Source organism: Pogona vitticeps, chromosome 2 (assembly GCF_051106095.1).
Source record: "Pogona vitticeps strain Pit_001003342236 chromosome 2, PviZW2.1, whole genome shotgun sequence".
NCBI classification, from domain to species: Eukaryota; Metazoa; Chordata; class Lepidosauria; order Squamata; family Agamidae; genus Pogona; species Pogona vitticeps.
In genome coordinates this window covers 19,107,161-19,123,236 of record NC_135784.1, presented here as the reverse complement: position 1 = coordinate 19,123,236, position 16,076 = coordinate 19,107,161, and the positions used below count along the sequence as shown (strand labels likewise).

Genomic DNA, 16,076 nt, shown 5'->3' with positions numbered 1-16,076 from the left:
TATATTGACTGGATTGCCCCCCTAGGCCTGGGGGTGGGGCCTAGGGGTGGGACTTCCTGCTTTGAAAGAGCGTGTCCCAGGACCCAGGACCCATTTCCCTAGGAAGCTGGGCTGAGGGCGAAGGCCAGGTCTGTTTGCATGGATGCCTTGCTGAGTTTTTTTCCCCTGGGCTTTCTTTTTGTCTCCTGACCACATGGCCTGGGGGTGGGGCCTAAGTTTTAAGGATCAGATCGTACTTTTGCACTAGTAAAGAGCAGGCCGGGTAGGTGGGGCTCGTCAGCCATGGAAGGCAGCCCATCTAGGAGAAGGAAAACTCCGATTTCAAACCTCCATTGCCTTGTGGCTATATCCACTCATGGAAAAGGCTTCAGGAGTTAACCTCGAGGCAAAATCCGGAGCTGGAGTCCCGAAGGCAGCATGTGTCATTCTGCCAACTCCTGCGACATTGCTGGAACCAGTTGTATTGGTTCTTGCCTTTCCATTGGATCATTTCAGCAATGTGGAGAGGGGGGATCTGCTGCTTGGGTAACAGCCTATCCTCCACATTACCTTACCCGGGCTTCATGTTCTGGAGAGGACATTCCTCGATTCAGAGCATGTTACCATAGTCTCTCGAGACTGAAGGATGCCTATGATGAGAATCTTCTAGGAGAACCTGAGAACCTTCAGCTCCTGAAATGTTGATGAACAACTACAGTGGTGCCCCGCATAGTGAGGTTAATCCATTCCGGATTAACCATCGCTACGGGGAAACATTGCTATACGAAACAGAAAACGCCATAGAAACGCATTAAACTTAGTTTAATGCGTTCCAATGGCTCTAAAACTCACTGTTGTGAGAAGTTTCCCCATAGTGCCGCCATTTTCGCGCCCTCGGTAAGCGAGGGCAGGGCGCGAAAACAATGCGGGTGGCCATTTTGGGTGTTCCAGTGGCCATTTTGGAACCGCCGAACAGCTGATTCCCCGACATCGCAATGCAAAGATCGGTAAGCGAAACCTGCGAGTTTTGCCCATTGGAACCATCGGTATGCGATCACATTAGCGATCCCAAAAAAGGGATCGCTATGCGAATTCGTCGTTAAACAGTGCGCTCATTATGCGAGGCACCACTGTATTCTCACTATGATTCCAATTTGGCACAGCTGGCTATGGTACTGCAGCTCAGTACATCTGGAGGGTTACATTTATTGCCCAGTCTGGCATTATGGATATCACAGTGGCTAGTATTAGTTGGGACGTCACAGCAACATAGAAGCATTGTCATTGCTGTTACTAGTCATCATTGCATTGTTAACACCTGAGTTTAACATTAACTGGGGAAAGAGAGTGACTTACCGAGAGAGGATACCATTTGCCAATTCTCCTCCATAACTTTCTGGTGGAGGGCCCTCTGGTCAGGATCCAGCAGTGCCCACTCATCCTGGGAGAAGGATACAGTAACTTCTTCAAAGGCTGCTGGATTCTAAAAACAAAAAAGAAAAGAAGTATTTTTCATAGTTTTCTTAGAGATAACCTCAGGTCAGGTCAGAGACTCTGACGCCCCAAGAATCCTACAGATCTTTATAGACTTCTTAGGAAAATATCAGAAGCCTGTGTTCCCCACAGCTGGCATTGATCTCCAAAAGACTAAGATCAGCAAGAACTAGAGAAATCTTTTGCACCCTGTACAATTTACTCCCTTCTCCTGGATATCCTTTAATCCCCCCCCGTGACTGAATGCCCCCGAAGATTTCTTTTGTTCTTCTTTATATTGAACAAGCACATGAAAGCAGATATAAATGGGATATATTGTTTTCTATCTATTGAATATCCAAAAATTGTAATTGCAAACTTAATATGTTTTAGACATGGAACCGTGCAAGCTTAATAAACTGAATGGAAAATACAAGTAAGTACTCTAATGAAACTTCATACAATGATTTAGACTGTAATAATAAGACTTCAGCTAAGGTGTTCCTGATACCCTTTGTGTAGGCATGTGTTGTAAATGCTATTTAAAGCAGTGTGTAGAAATTGCATTAAGCCCGCCCACCCTCAGTCACAAGTGATTATTCCTCTATAAGCAGTTATTATGAGATATGAATAGTAAACAAGATACAGTGGTGCCCCGCATAGCGACGATAATCCATTCCAGATAAATCGTCGCTATCTGGAATCGTCACTATACGGGGCAAAAAACCCCATAGGAACGCATTGAAACCCCTTCAATGCGTTCCTATGGGGGATAAACTCACCGCTATGCGGAAATCCTCCATACGGCCGCCATTTTCGCCGCCTCGGTAAGCGAGGAAACCATGTGAAAACGCTGCAGGTGGCCATTTTTTTATTCCGGAGGCAATTTTGGAACCACCGATCAGCTGTTGGGGAAACATCGCAATGCGAAGATCGGTAAGCGAAACACTTACCGATCATCGCAATGCGATATTTACCCATTAAAAACATCGCAATGCGATCGCTTTTGTGATCGCAAAATCCGCATCACTGTGTGGATTCGTCGTTAAACGGGGCGTTTGTTATGCGAGGGACCACTGTAAATACACTTAAATATACAGTGGTGCCTCGCTTAGCGATGTTAATCCGTGCAGCAAAAATCGCTGCAAAGTGATAACATTGCTAAACGATTTTAAAAAGCCCATAGAAACGCATTAAAACACGTTTAATGCGTTCCTATGGTCTTAAAAACTAACCTTATGCGCTAATCCTCCATTGCAGCCATTTTCAGTGCCTCTAAAGCGAGGCAAAACAGCAGGTGGCCATTTTTCCCCGGCGGACATTTTGGAACTGCCGATCAGCTGGCTGAAAATGGGGGCTTTGCGATGATCGCTTCCCCGCGATCATAGCAAAGCGAATTTTCCCCATAGGAAACATCGCAAAGCGATCGCTTTTGCGATCGCAAAAACAGCGTCGCTAAGCGATTTTGTCGCTCAACGGAGCGATCGCTAAGCGAGGCACCACTGTACATGATTTCTACCCTGCAATTTATTACTCAGTTGAATCTTTCATCTGCTTTATTATAAAATATGTGCACTCCACTATAGAAATCTTAGCCTTTAATAATTTTAGAACTGAAAGAACTGAAAGGGACACTAGGGATCATCAAGTCCAGCCCCGCCAAAGAGACACAGTGGAGAATGGAACTCCCAATGTCTGGCTCTGCACCAGATATTTAAACCACTCAGCTCAGTGGTACAGGCATCTGGCTGTGGAGCCAGAGATTGGGAGTTCAATTCCCCACTGTGCATCTTTGACTCCATGGCTATACTCCATGATCCACAGGGTCCCTTTCAACTCTGCAATTCTAGGATTACATCATTATATGTACCATGTAATTAACAGAACACGTAATTAACAGAATAGAGAATATGCAATTACAAAAGCACATCAGCATATATGAAAGGTTATGCTCCTGCCACCTGAGGGAGATCGAGACCATATAGCATATGTTCTTCACCTGCCCATTGCATGAAGCAGTGCGAAAAGAGACTATAACCCCCTTAATAGATAGATTGCCAGGACGTTCAGAGGGAAATAGGCTTGAGTTCCTTCTCTCGAATGTTGATGTGCAGATCACCTGTTGGGTTGCGAGATTCTGTGTAGCAATACTTCGATTGCGGAAGTTAAATACCAATTAGATTGCAGTTCCCAATTGTATGTATGCCAACATGTTCTAAAGGAATACTGAAAGTTAGAAATTTTAAGGTTTTATAAGGTTTTATACTTATGTGACTGGTCTAAGGACCGTAAATAAATTATTATTATTATTATTATTACATCAGCATATAGTGGTGCCTCGCATTACGACGTTAATTCGTTCCAGCGAAATCACTGTAGAATGAAAACGTCGTAATGCGAAAAGAAAAAACCCATGGAAACGCATTAAAACCCGTTTAATGCGTTCCAAAGGGCTGTAAACTCACCATCCGGCAAAGATCCTCCATAGGGCGGTCATTTTCGCTGCCTGTGCAGCGAGGAATCCATCCCAGAAAACAGCAGGGGGGCATTTTGTTTACCCAGTGGCCATTTTGAAACCATTGATCACCTGTTGGAAAATCATCGTTTTGCGAAGAATCGGTTCCCGAAGCAGGGAACCAATCATCGCAAAGCGAAATTCCCCCACAGGAAACATCGCAAAAGTGATCACAAAAGGTTCATCGTAATGCAGTTTCATCGTTAAACAGGCCAATCGTAAAACGAGGCACCACTGTATAGTAAAGAGTCATATCAGTCCTCCCCGCTGGTGGCGTTTTCTCCCCTATAACCATCCTCTCCTGTAATCTTTTGCTCTTTGCCCCAGGGTTTTTTCCCTGTTTTTATTTATACTATTATCTTTCAAGCCACTTATCTGTGAAGATTCTCAGTCATCCATGCCAAGAGAAAGATTAAAGAGAAGTGGTTGGGTCTCATATCATAAGTTTTAAATTCAAGAATAGCTTTTACAGATTTACTACCAGAGCACACGTTTACAAAGGCTACTAGTCACCTTGGCCACATCCTCCCTCCAGGAAGAGAGGCCTCAGAATCTCAGTTGCTGGGGAACAACAGGTAGAGTAAAAAACCTACTGGCAGCCAGCCTGCTTTGAGAGCTTGCTGGAGGCCTCTGGTCTCATCTGGTATTGCTCCTCATACACTCTTAGTTCTCCCACAAGAAAACAGAGGCAGAGAGAGATCTACGTATTCAGAATGATTGACGACGGAGCGGAAATTAATAACTGCTGTCTCCATGTTCAGTTTTGGAAAACCTCTAACAGCTCACAAACTTTGGAACATTCTTCGAAACAGAACAGAAACTAAATTCTTCTCCATTTGCAGCAACTAGAAATAATAAGAAATGCTATTCCCCGCAAGGTGAAGGCCATGTTTTATCAGCCTGCTATGTAAGCACTGATTACATGAAGACTTTCATTAAAAAGAAACGGCCAGAGTAATTGAGAACTAAAACTGTTACACAGGAATTCTAATACACAACGTGGCTTTTAACTGTCTTCTATGTACCTGATGTGGTTTGGCTCCATCGCAAGGAAGAGACGAAGGAGTACTTATTGCTGGTTTCCTTCTAGGCCCTGCGGGAGAGACAAAGGGGGCAGAAAGCCAATCATGTAACTTTCTCTCAGAATAAGAATCATAATCCTAGAAATGCCTGCTAAAAACTAAACCCTTAAACACAATGATATTCACATCCCAATAAAAGACACTGATTCCAAACTATAAGGTGTGCCCCTTCAAGAAGGTGTGTGTGAATAAAACTCAAAAAGTAAGACTTTTTTTGCATTTATTATTTTATTTTAAAATACATACAAAAAAAGTGCTGGATGAAGGTGAAAGGAGATAGAAGTTGTGATGACAAAACATTCTGGACCCACTGGATTGTGGTATAGGAGACAAGGACTCAGATGATTCTGATCTCCACTGAACCATGAAACCTGCTAGGTGACACGGAGCCACTGAGCATCTCTCGGCCTGACCTCCCTGACAGGGGAGTTGTACTGAGGAGGAGGTGATGAGGAACACAGCCGTGGGCATCTCGGAAGTTATACGGTATACAAATATAGCATACAATCAAATCAGTATCAATCACTGAAGGATGCAAAGTTAAATACAGATGTGCATCAGGATCTGCCCTGAATTTGTATTTTAGAGGTTTTCTGTTTTGCAATTATTATGTTATGTATTTATTTAAAGTATATTTGTTGTTTTATCATGCTGTGAAATGCACAGAGTGGCCTTGTAGCCAGATGGGCAGTATAGAAACTAAATAAAGGAATGAATAAATAAAATATTTATTTATTTATTTATCCATTCGACTTCTATGCCACCTGCACCCTATATACATTTTTTAAAATGCAGACCCTCCTCTTCTTTCACACAAGGAAAAACACACGACCTCCAAGCATTAATCCTTACCTATCAAATTGGCACCTCCCTCTTTGCCCTGATGTATTTCTTGATGCTGGGGACTCTGTCCGGTGTTGCCTGGAGTTATCTGTGCTGCATGGAAATCAGACTGATCTTCTACCAAGAGATTTCTCATCTGAAGATCCATGATAAGGAAGAAGAAGACAGAAAGGGGGGGGAGCAAAAATGTCAGTGGATGAGGCTGGGACTTGGTACACCAGATCCTCAGATTTTCTTAAGACCAAACAGGGGTCAAATTTGAAGGATTTCCTCCCCCATCTTTTTGACTCATTAGCCCTGGACATGCTTGTGGGTTGGACATTCCACCGCCTGCCCCGCCCCGTAAATCCACAGAAAGGGATTAGACCCTTCCACTGTACCTGCTACAAAGCTGAATTGGGTACTCTGCTAATGACATAAGTAAACCTGACATTTCATTAGAAAACTAAGGCACATGAGGATTTGAAGTGGAAAACTCTAAGATGTTGGGGAATGTGATTGGTTTCCACATATGATGCACCTGGAGCACACATTTGATTCCAAGGACCATACGCGATGGGTGGTGCAAATGCCAGTAGAACAGACAAAGCCCTGACAGGTAGAGAGGCAGCAGGAGGCGTGGGCTGCCCAACGCAGACTCTGAGCCCCTGGCATAAATTGCTCTCACCTCTCGTTCTTCCTGCTGTTTTTCTTCTGCCTGAGTCAGACCCAGGAAACCTTCTGCCAGCGACACCGCCTGGGAAGTGGTCTCTGCTCTACATTCTCTCACCCAGTTTGACATCTCCAGCGGGAGGACAGCCAGGAGCTGCTCCAGGATCACCAGGTCCAGGATCTGAGCCTTTGTGTGTTGCTCTGGCTTGAGCCACTGATGGCAAAAATGATGGAGTTGTGTGCAAACCTGTCGAGGTCCATCAGCCTCCTTGTAGGAGAATTTCCTGAAATGTTGGCACTGGATGACTGGACTGACCATCTCCTCGCCTGGGACCTTCTCCAATGTTCTTTCGTTGCATGTCCCGAGGCTTCCTGCCTTGACAACATCTGGATCTCGTTGTGCTCTGCGGCCAGATGTCTGTTGGTCCCTCATTTTATTCTGTAGCCAACAATGCTTCCAAAGGAGTTCTGGAACCACTCTCCTCCTGCTGGGCAAAGACTACCTTCACAGACTGTACAAAGGAAGTGCTGCAAACTTAAGATGCAACCATAAATGCAATATACAACAGCAACTAATCAAGTCTCATCTGCAGTGGAAAGACAGAAGAAGTCCAAGGCTGAAACAAGAGACAGGCATGCGGCTTTCTTTCTTCACCTACCCTCACAGACCAATGTTCTTGAGAATATCAGAGATTCAGAAGAGGAAGCACCTTCCCCAACTTGATCTTTGTTCTACATTCATTAATCTCCTCTCTCAGTGCAAGAGATAGTAATGTAACCATAATTTTACTTTTTAGAAGTCTAGATGTCAAATAACCCAGTGCATATATTCTTGAAATGTACACATTTGTGAAACTGTTTTTTATGTTTTATTTTTGGCAGTCTTTGTTCTACATTTAGTTATTTAAAAAAAATAAAATGACAGAGGTGCCTCTGCAAGATGATGTTAATTCGTTAAGCGAAAACATCGTCATGCAAATCATGTTTTCCCATTGAAATGCATTTAAAACCTGATAATCCGTTCCAATGGGACGGATTGTCATTGTAAAGTGAAAATGGCCATAGGAAACATCGTTAAGTGAAACGCGGTTCCCAAGCGAAGACAGCTGTCTAACGAAACAGAGACCATTAAAAGACTCGTATAGCGAAGCAAGACCAAGCTGTCAAAAACATTGTAAAGCGAAAAACAGGGACCTAAAATTTAACCGTCTTGCGAAGCAAGGTCCCTAACATCGTAAACCAAAAATCGCCCATAGGAAACATCATTAAACAAAGTGCAAGACCGCTCCGAAAACCTCATCGTAAAGCGAATTCGTCGTTATGCAAAGCAATAATCTTGCGAGGCACCACTGTACCTCATAATATTATTCCCCGTGTTTCAAGGTACAATGCTCAGTGGCTTCGGTTTCTGGCTTTGAAGGCAGAGTTTGGGAGTTTGTTCTCCACTGGGCCTCCTTGAGAGGGAATGGACTCCATGATCCATAAGGCTCCTTGCAGCTCTGCAGTTCAAAAGGTAATGCTACGGGAGACAGATGCTCTTTCCTGAATACCTCAGCTTGGAGCTGCCTTGCTAGAAGACAACATCTCTGCACAGATTAGCATCCTGGTTCTGGAGGTCCCATACTCTTCCCCCTTTACCAGTATTAATTTAACACCTTTGACTTTCCCTTTTAATTCCTCTATCCAAAATGCCAAGAATCAGAATCAGTTCTCCTCTTCTGCTTTTCACGGGGCCAGTGCTAAAGTAGAGAGAAATTACCACAACAGCTGGCAGAGGATGGGGTGGGGATGAAGCCGCCATGAGAATCTCTCACTCCCCCACCCCGGTCCCTTTCCCTTCTAGCAATCAACCCTTAATTGCTAGAGGGATACCGCAGGTCTGGGAAAAGAGGGCCAGGGAAAGGATCTCTAAAATCACAGTCTGCGCGCAGAAACTATACCACAAAAATTACATAGATCCTTTGACGCATGACTTTGCAGTAGCACTCAAACATGCATCTGAGGAATGGGTATTCATGGATCCACATGATATCTGCATGGCATCTTGCTTCATCAATCATCAAATTACATGTCCCATTTGTGGCCAGAGACTACAATTGGGAAATCATCGGTTCTTCGGTGCATGGATTTGTAGCAGTGCAAGGTACAAACCCTTTAGGATCTACATTCTTTCTACATGGGATACTCGCCAAACGACCTGAAAATCACAGGCCTAATCTCCACCCACAGACTAGACTACAGAAATCATGGCAGATTCTGAGCATCCTTCCAGAGAACGGGACTGGGAAATGGCAAATCCATGAATTTAAAAAAATTAATCCTCAAGATTTCTTATGATTATTGCACTGGATCCTCACCAGACCACCCTGAAATCATAGGTTCCCTCTGTGGTCATAGATTATACCACAGAAATCATGGCTCTTTTGCCACAGGACTTTGCAGTGATGCCCAACCATGGGTCTCAGGCATGGATCCACAGGGTTTTCATATGGGACCCTGCCCATGATTTTGGTGGATCTCTAGATGCAGATTGGGACCTATGATTTGAGATCCCACATTTAAAAAATCTTCTGAAATTAACCTTTCGTGTACACATTTTTGGAAGCCTGTAATGTATCTCTTAAAAGAAGAAGGGATTAGGGCAGATCCATGAAATCAAACTGGATCCTCATGCTTTTATCTGAATTTTCACATGGGATCTTCACAACCAAACAACTTCCAAGGGCTTCTTTCCCTCTTCCTATCCCTCTTCTCCTCACTGAGAATTCCTTTTTCTCCTTGCCCTTCCTTCCCAGAGATAGATCCCTGGTTTCCTCCCTTTCCACCCAATACTATTTTTTTTCTGCTTCTTCCCAGGTTTTCCTTTCCCAGCCAGCAAAATCCAGAAAAAAATAATACTCACCCACCTCCCCCCGTTTTTGTGCATCAAGTCAACAGGCTGCGGAGGTTGTTTCCAAAGTCTCACCGTTAAAAGTTGCCAAGCTTTTCCTCCTGGCTGGGTGCAGGGGGAACGAATCTACACACTTTTTTTAAGGGTATAAAATGTCTTTTTCCTCCTATCACGTGACTGAAGCCGAGCCAGGCTCCTGGCAAGGGAAGCACAGACTCGCCCAATCTCCTCTCGGAGCACATGGATGGGGAGTCTTGCTCTCTGTTTCCTTGAACCTGGCAGAAAACAAACCTTTTTAAAAAGCATGACTTGTCAGGGAGACGAGTCATCTGCAAAGCCTCCAGAACTTTATCTTTTTTAAAAAAAACTCCCAACTACCCCTGCGTCAAATTATTCCTGCTTCCTGTGATTACCATGTGCAGCCTAGCATTTCTTCACTCATTTAAGCCACCCGACCTTTCTGGGTACTACCAATTTCCACAGTGTTTCCAGGGCGTTTCACAACATGCAAGATGACAGGTCCCTGCCCCGAGGAGATTGTGTTGGCCAAAGGCCAGAGCTGAACGCAGAGATCATATTTTCCACGCAACGTGTCCCTGATAAATAAAGAGTATACAGTGTTCAGTCAAAAGGGTCAGAAACTCCTGTGGGATCCTCCCATTAACACAAAACTCCAACCACCTGCTGCTTCCTTCACCCAAATCCATTCCAAATCATCATCTTCAGGAGTCTGAAAATAAGTCAATAACTCCACAGCTTATAGAAAAATTCTACTTGTCAACGACACTCTTCGATTCAAAAGACACGGGAGAAATAAGTCTTAAATTGGGTTTTCTTCAACCTTTGTTTCTTTTAAACATCTTTTTTTTAAAAAAGATTTTCTTTTAAAACATCGGCTCCTCTCCTTCCTTTCCAAGATCCTGCTTCTCTTAGGCCTTTTTACCGCCTGCCTCCCAGCCTCTTCCCGCTCTGGGAAGGGCGCTGAAACTAGTGTCCCCCTACGTGGGAAACCACGCTTCTCCCCTCAACTTTCTCGTCCCGGTAACAGCTTCCGACGACGTCTCTCGTGTGTCTCCCCTCCTTCTCTTGGGTCTGTGGCGAGGTGAAGAAGAACAACTGTTCACATTCCTATTACTGCTTTGACCAGAACTGTCTCCATCCTTTATTCTCTCTTTCTCCCCAATCAGAAGGTCCGGGTGAGGGGCTTCTAATAATAGGTATTCTTTCTGATTTAGGCAGCTTGAAAACTACCGTGGGCTTCCCTGCCCACGGACCGTCCTTCACTGCAAACTGCTGCTCCTCTCACGGTTTTTCCTCACCCGTCAAATCCGCCATGGCATCCTTCCAAATCTCCCCATGCCTTTATTGCCTTATTTGGAACTCCTCGTATGAAAAAATGGCAGGAAAGTTCCACTCTGAGAAATACCTTTATGGTTCAAATGCAAGAATACGCGATACCTTTATAGACCACTAAAGATATTATCATATTATATATGCAAATAGGTAAAAAAAAAACCCACTTCATCAAGCTTTATTGTTGGTGCCCTTAACCCTGCTAGGGTTTTCAAGTGAAATATTTAAGGAGTGGTTTTACTAGTTCCACTTCCACCGTGAGTTGCCACAACTCACTGCGGTTTTGATTTGAACCCAGGCCTCTTCTATGTGGTTTTGATTTGAACCCAGGCCTCTTCTATGTGGTTTTGATTTGAACCCAGGCCTCTTCTATGTGGTTTTGATTTGAACCCAGGCCTCTTCTATGCAGTTTTGATTTGAACCCAAGCCTCTTCTATCATTCCCTCCACTACATCTCACACCGGGTGTCTCAATACAGTACTTTTCCTGGCTCAGTAGAAAATTATATGCAAGGCAAGCTTGGAAGGATGCAGTTGGGGATTTGACACTTGAAAGAGACGGTTGAGGAAAAACCCGTGAGAGGAGCGCCCACGGGAAGGGAAGCCCACGGTAGATTTTAAAGCTTCCTAAATCAGAAAGAATACCCTATTTTTAAAAAAACACACCTCCACCCGGACCTTCTGATTGGGGAGAAAGACAGAATAAAGCAAGGAGACGGTTCTGGTCAAAACAGTAATCGGGGAAGGAATGTGAACCGTTGTTCTTCTTCGCCTCGCCGAAGACCCAAGAGTAGGAGGGGGGGGGACACGCGAGAAACGTCGGAAGCTGTTACGGGGACGAGAAAGTTGAGGGGAGAAGCGTGGTCTCCCACGTTGGGGGACACTGGGTTCAGCGCCCTTCCCAGAGCGGGAAGAGGTTGGGAAAGCAGGCGGTAAAAAGGCATAAGAGAAGCGGGTTTGGGAAAGGAAGGCGAGGCCCCGATGTTTTAAAAGAAGCGAGAGAAACAAAGGTTGAAGAAAACCCAATTCAAGACTTGTTTCTCCCGCGTCTTTTTGAGTCGAAGAGTCAAGTAGAATTTTTCGATAAGCCGTGGAGTTACTTATTTTCAGACTCGTGAAGATGATTGGAATGGGTTTGGGAGAAGCAAGAGGCAGGGCCGCAGGTGGGAAACCCACCAAGCTCCAGCGTGCAAAATGGCTTTCTGCATGTATGCACCTTCCCGTGTTGTTGGGTGTTTTTTTTTTTAACCCACAGCTCCCCCTGGTGCTTTTTTTCCTCAGAAAAGAGTTTAATTACTGCTCCCTGAAGGCCTCACAAGCAAGAATTTGCTTTTTTAAAAAATATTTTTTTTAATGAGGAGCAGACCTTTCTCTCAGCTGCCTGGAGTTCTTCGGATCGTTGTCTGTGTGTTTTTGGCTCTTTATTCATCCCCCCCCCCTTTTTGTTGTTGTCTTTGTTCCCGCCCGACAGATACTTCAGACACTCGTTCTTGCTTTAAAATCATCAACGTTTACTTCTCAGCGTATTAACGGTCTCTAACAAAGCGGGTTCATCATTTTTCTCCAACGGGGAGAGGAACGGGTTAACGGAATAATTAGTTCAGACCTCCTCCCGCCTCAAGTTTTGCGTCTTATAGGGGTCCATTGACAACAGCAGGGACAAAACATGGGGAGTGTTTCGTCTCCTCACAACTCTCTCTCTCTCTCGTGGGCTTCCCTAGGAAGGCAGTTATGTTGCGTGGGTTTGTCCATTCTCCCCTTTCTTTAATCTATGCAGGCTCCTTCCTCTGATCTTTTTACTCCACTGGCAGTAAAACATTTCACTGGGTGGTTTGTAGTTCCTTCTTTTCTGCCTTCTCTTTAGGTAATATCAGCTTTTCCCACTTAAGAGTCTACAGGTTTTCCAGCCATATCCATTCCCAGCCCACAGGTAATACCATTCTTTGCTTGTTTCAACTGTACCAGATGTTTCTCTCTCGTCCTTCTACCCATCTTTCCCCTTTATATCTTTCATCCCCTCCCCTTCCTAATTTCCCTGTCTTTTTCTCTACACATTCCTTCTCTTGTCCAAGGGAGGGGGGCTCTTCATTTTTGCCCTGGCGGCTTGTACTCTCACCACTTTCCAGGGTAGAGAGGATGGACTTCGGAGGGATGCTGTTTGGGGTGGTCTCAATTTGTGGCTGGAAGAGTTTGAACAGCAACAGAGCATGGACAGAGTTCCTACTCCAGTCCTCTGAAGATGCCAGCCACACAGAGACTGGCAAAACGTCAAGAACAACAACCTTCAGAACACGGCCAAAGAGCCCGAAAAACCCACAATAACCATCAGATCCCGGCCGTGAAAGCCTTCGAGAATACGTAGGTTGAACTTGCTTTATCCCAAGCACAGATACCCTATCCAGCCTCTTCTCAGGTAGAAGAAAATATACATAAAATAGACTCAGTGCAGAACCCATGTGGTCATTGTATGCCCTGAAACAGGCATTTCTCCCAATTCCTCCATCCCTTCCCTCTGTATATCAATATCATGTGAAGCTCTGGACACCAAAAATTAGTAGTTACAGCTTTGGTCCCTCCTCCAGTTTATTCAGCCCAAGAGCTTGGCCTTTATTGAATCCCTGCAGTCTCCATGGGAAATAAAACATTTTCCTCAATCCTATTATTTCTATAGTTTGTCTCCTACAGTGAGTCTCTGGTGGTTCACAACATTTGGAATATGAAGCATGAATAAAATAGTTTATGTGTTAATGAGATTTGAAGGGTTTCTCTCCCCGGTGAATTCTCTGATGGCCCACAAAGGGTGAATTCTAAGCAGAAGATTTCCCACACTCCTGGTATTTCTATAATTTGCTAGGTGTACCTTCTGAGCAAAATATTTTCCACACTCCTGGCATTTGTACATGTGCCCCCCCCGGCGGTCCTTTCACCAGCAGAGCTGGGGTTCATTGTCAATAACGATGAACTCCAGCTCAGCTTCTTGACTCGTAACAGTTTTTATTAGGTTTACAGCAGCAGTTCCCTCTGCCTTTTCCTGCACTGTCCTACAGGGTCAAATTACAGTCTCTAAACTATGTGCCATCTTGAGGGTACAGTTAGATTCACTGGAATTCTAGAGTCCAGGTTCAGGAAGGAGGAAAAAGCTTAAGTCTAGGACACACATTATTTTGAGATGGCTAGTATAAATAAGCGTAAGAACTCAATCTCTGCAGCTCGTGTCTCCTGGTCCCTTCACTCACTTCCCTCTCCAGAGTTGTGGCAGTGGCATCCAAGCTCACGGGTAGAGTCTCTGCTGCCTGCCTCCTGTCACAAGCCAATAAACCTGGTGAGGGTAGACAGCTTCTGGCATCCTTATGTATATTTTCTTCCACGATAGGGAGAAACCACCTGCCTTCCCAGTTTTGCTCTTTTATTTCACTTGATCCTACCTCCTGCAGCTGTATCACATCAGGACACTGTTTCTCCTGAAGCTGCAGGGACTCCAGCCAACCAGCCTGATGCTGAGGCAACTGAGCCTTCTCTTGGCTGTCTGCTACTTGTGTGCTGAGGACAAACTGCTTCCTAAGAGTATGTGCCTGCACTCCCTCACAGTATGGTTTTTCTACTGTGTGGACTCTCTTGTGAGTCACAAGCTGTGAGGTCTGAGCAAAACATTTCCCACACACATGGCATTTGTATGGTTTCTCTCCTGTGTGGACTCTAATATGTTTCACAAGATCTGAGCCCCGGGCAAAACATTTCCCACACTCCTGGCATTTGTATGGCTTCTCTCCCGTGTGGACTCTCTTATGATTCACAAGCTTTGAGCTCTCAGCAAAACATTTCCCACACTCCTGGCATTGGTATGGTTTCTCTCCTGTGTGGACTCTCTTATGGCTCACAAGCAGTGATTTTTGAGCAAAACATTTTCCACACACCTGGCATTCATATGGTTTCTCTCCTGTGTGGACTCTATTATGAATAAGAAGCTGTGAATTCTGAGCAAAACATTTCCCACATTCCTGGCATCTGTATGGTTTCTCTCCGGTGTGGACTCTTTTATGAATCAGAAGCTGTGAACTCTGAGCAAAACATTTCCCACATTCCTGGCATTTGTACGGTTTCTCTCCTGTGTGGACTCGCTTATGAAACAGAAGCTGCGAGTTTCGAGCAAAACATTTTTCACACTCCTGGCATTTGTATGGCTTTTCTCCTGTGTGGACTCTCATATGGTTCACAAGCTGTGAGTTCCGAGCAAAACATTTCCCACACTCTTGGCATTTGTATAGTTTTTCCCCTGTGTGGACTCTCATATGATTCACAAGGTATAAAATCTGAGCAAAACATTTCCCACACTCCTGGCACTTGTATGGTTTACCTCCTGTGTGAACTCTCTTATGACTCAGAAGCATTGAATTATTAGCAAAACATGTAAAACATTCCTGGCATTTGTATGGTTTCTCCCCTGTGTGGACTCTCTTATGATTCGCAAGCTTTGAAATCTGGGTAAAACATTTCCCACACTCCTGGCATTCATGTGGTATTTCTCCTGTGTGGACTCGCTTATGCTTCAATAGTTCTGAATTCTGAGCAAAACATTTCCCGCACTCTTGGCATTTATACGGCTTCTCTCCTGTGTGGATTCTCTTATGATTCACAAGCTTTGAATTGTGGGCAAAACATTTCCCACATTCCCCACATTTGTACGGTTTCTCTCCTGTGTGGACTCTCTTATGCCTTACAAGCTCTGAGCTCCGAGCAAAACATTTCTCACACTCCAGACATTTGTATGGTTTCTCTCCTGTGTGGATTCTCTTATGCCTCACAAGATGTGAATTCTGTGCAAAACACTTTCCACACTCCTCACATTTGTACGGTTTCTCTCCTGTGTGGACTCTTTGATGGCTCACAAGGTTTGAATTCTTAGCAAAACATTTTCCACACTCCTGGCATTTGTACAGTTTATCTCTTGTGCAGACTCTTTGATGTCTCAGAAAGTGTAACTTCTGTTCTAAATGGTCCCCTGATACTTCACTTACAAAATTCTTATTTCCAGTGTGGACTCTTACGTGAAATACCATGGCAAAATGTTTTCCACACACGATGCTTTCATAAGGCTTCTCTCGGATCAAGTTTTGTTCTTCTCTGTGGGTTGTCTGGTGTCCAGCAAAGTCTAATTTTTGTGTACAACTCTTTTCACACTTGGAACGTACATTTTTCTCCTTTGACATATCTTCGGGGAAGAAAGACAAATGCAGAAGAGACTGAACTGAAGAGTCGAACAATTCTAAGGAGGAAAAAAGAAAGGTTTTCTG

The 16,076-nt window shown here is 44.4% G+C and overlaps 1 protein-coding gene and 1 long non-coding RNA gene across 5 annotated transcripts in view; one reads left to right on the top strand and one right to left on the bottom strand.

The window, feature by feature from the left end:
* Positions 1 to 16,076, bottom strand: part of LOC110071008 (uncharacterized) — a 34,346-nt gene that overhangs the window by 7,629 nt on the left and 10,641 nt on the right. Inside the window, exons 1-5 of one of the 4 annotated variants that reach the window (XM_078388078.1) lie at positions 9,450 to 9,556; positions 6,560 to 7,028; positions 5,902 to 6,028; positions 4,993 to 5,060; positions 1,336 to 1,462 (exon numbers count right to left, since the gene is read on the bottom strand). In XM_078388078.1, the coding sequence (XP_078244204.1) occupies positions 1,336 to 1,462; positions 4,993 to 5,060; positions 5,902 to 6,028; positions 6,560 to 7,028; positions 9,450 to 9,469 (811 nt within the window). In that variant the 5' untranslated portion in view covers positions 9,470 to 9,556. Of the gene's footprint in view, positions 1 to 1,335; positions 1,463 to 4,992; positions 5,061 to 5,901; positions 6,029 to 6,559; positions 7,029 to 9,449; positions 9,557 to 13,759; positions 16,049 to 16,076 lie in introns of those variants that run through there. The other 3 variants (XM_072988263.2, XM_078388079.1, XM_072988267.2) reach the window with 3 other exon arrangements.
* On the top strand, positions 12,205 to 13,220 carry LOC144587470 (uncharacterized). The gene is made up of 2 exons (XR_013542625.1): positions 12,205 to 12,333; positions 12,684 to 13,220. It is a non-coding gene; the product is annotated as an uncharacterized LOC144587470 (long non-coding RNA).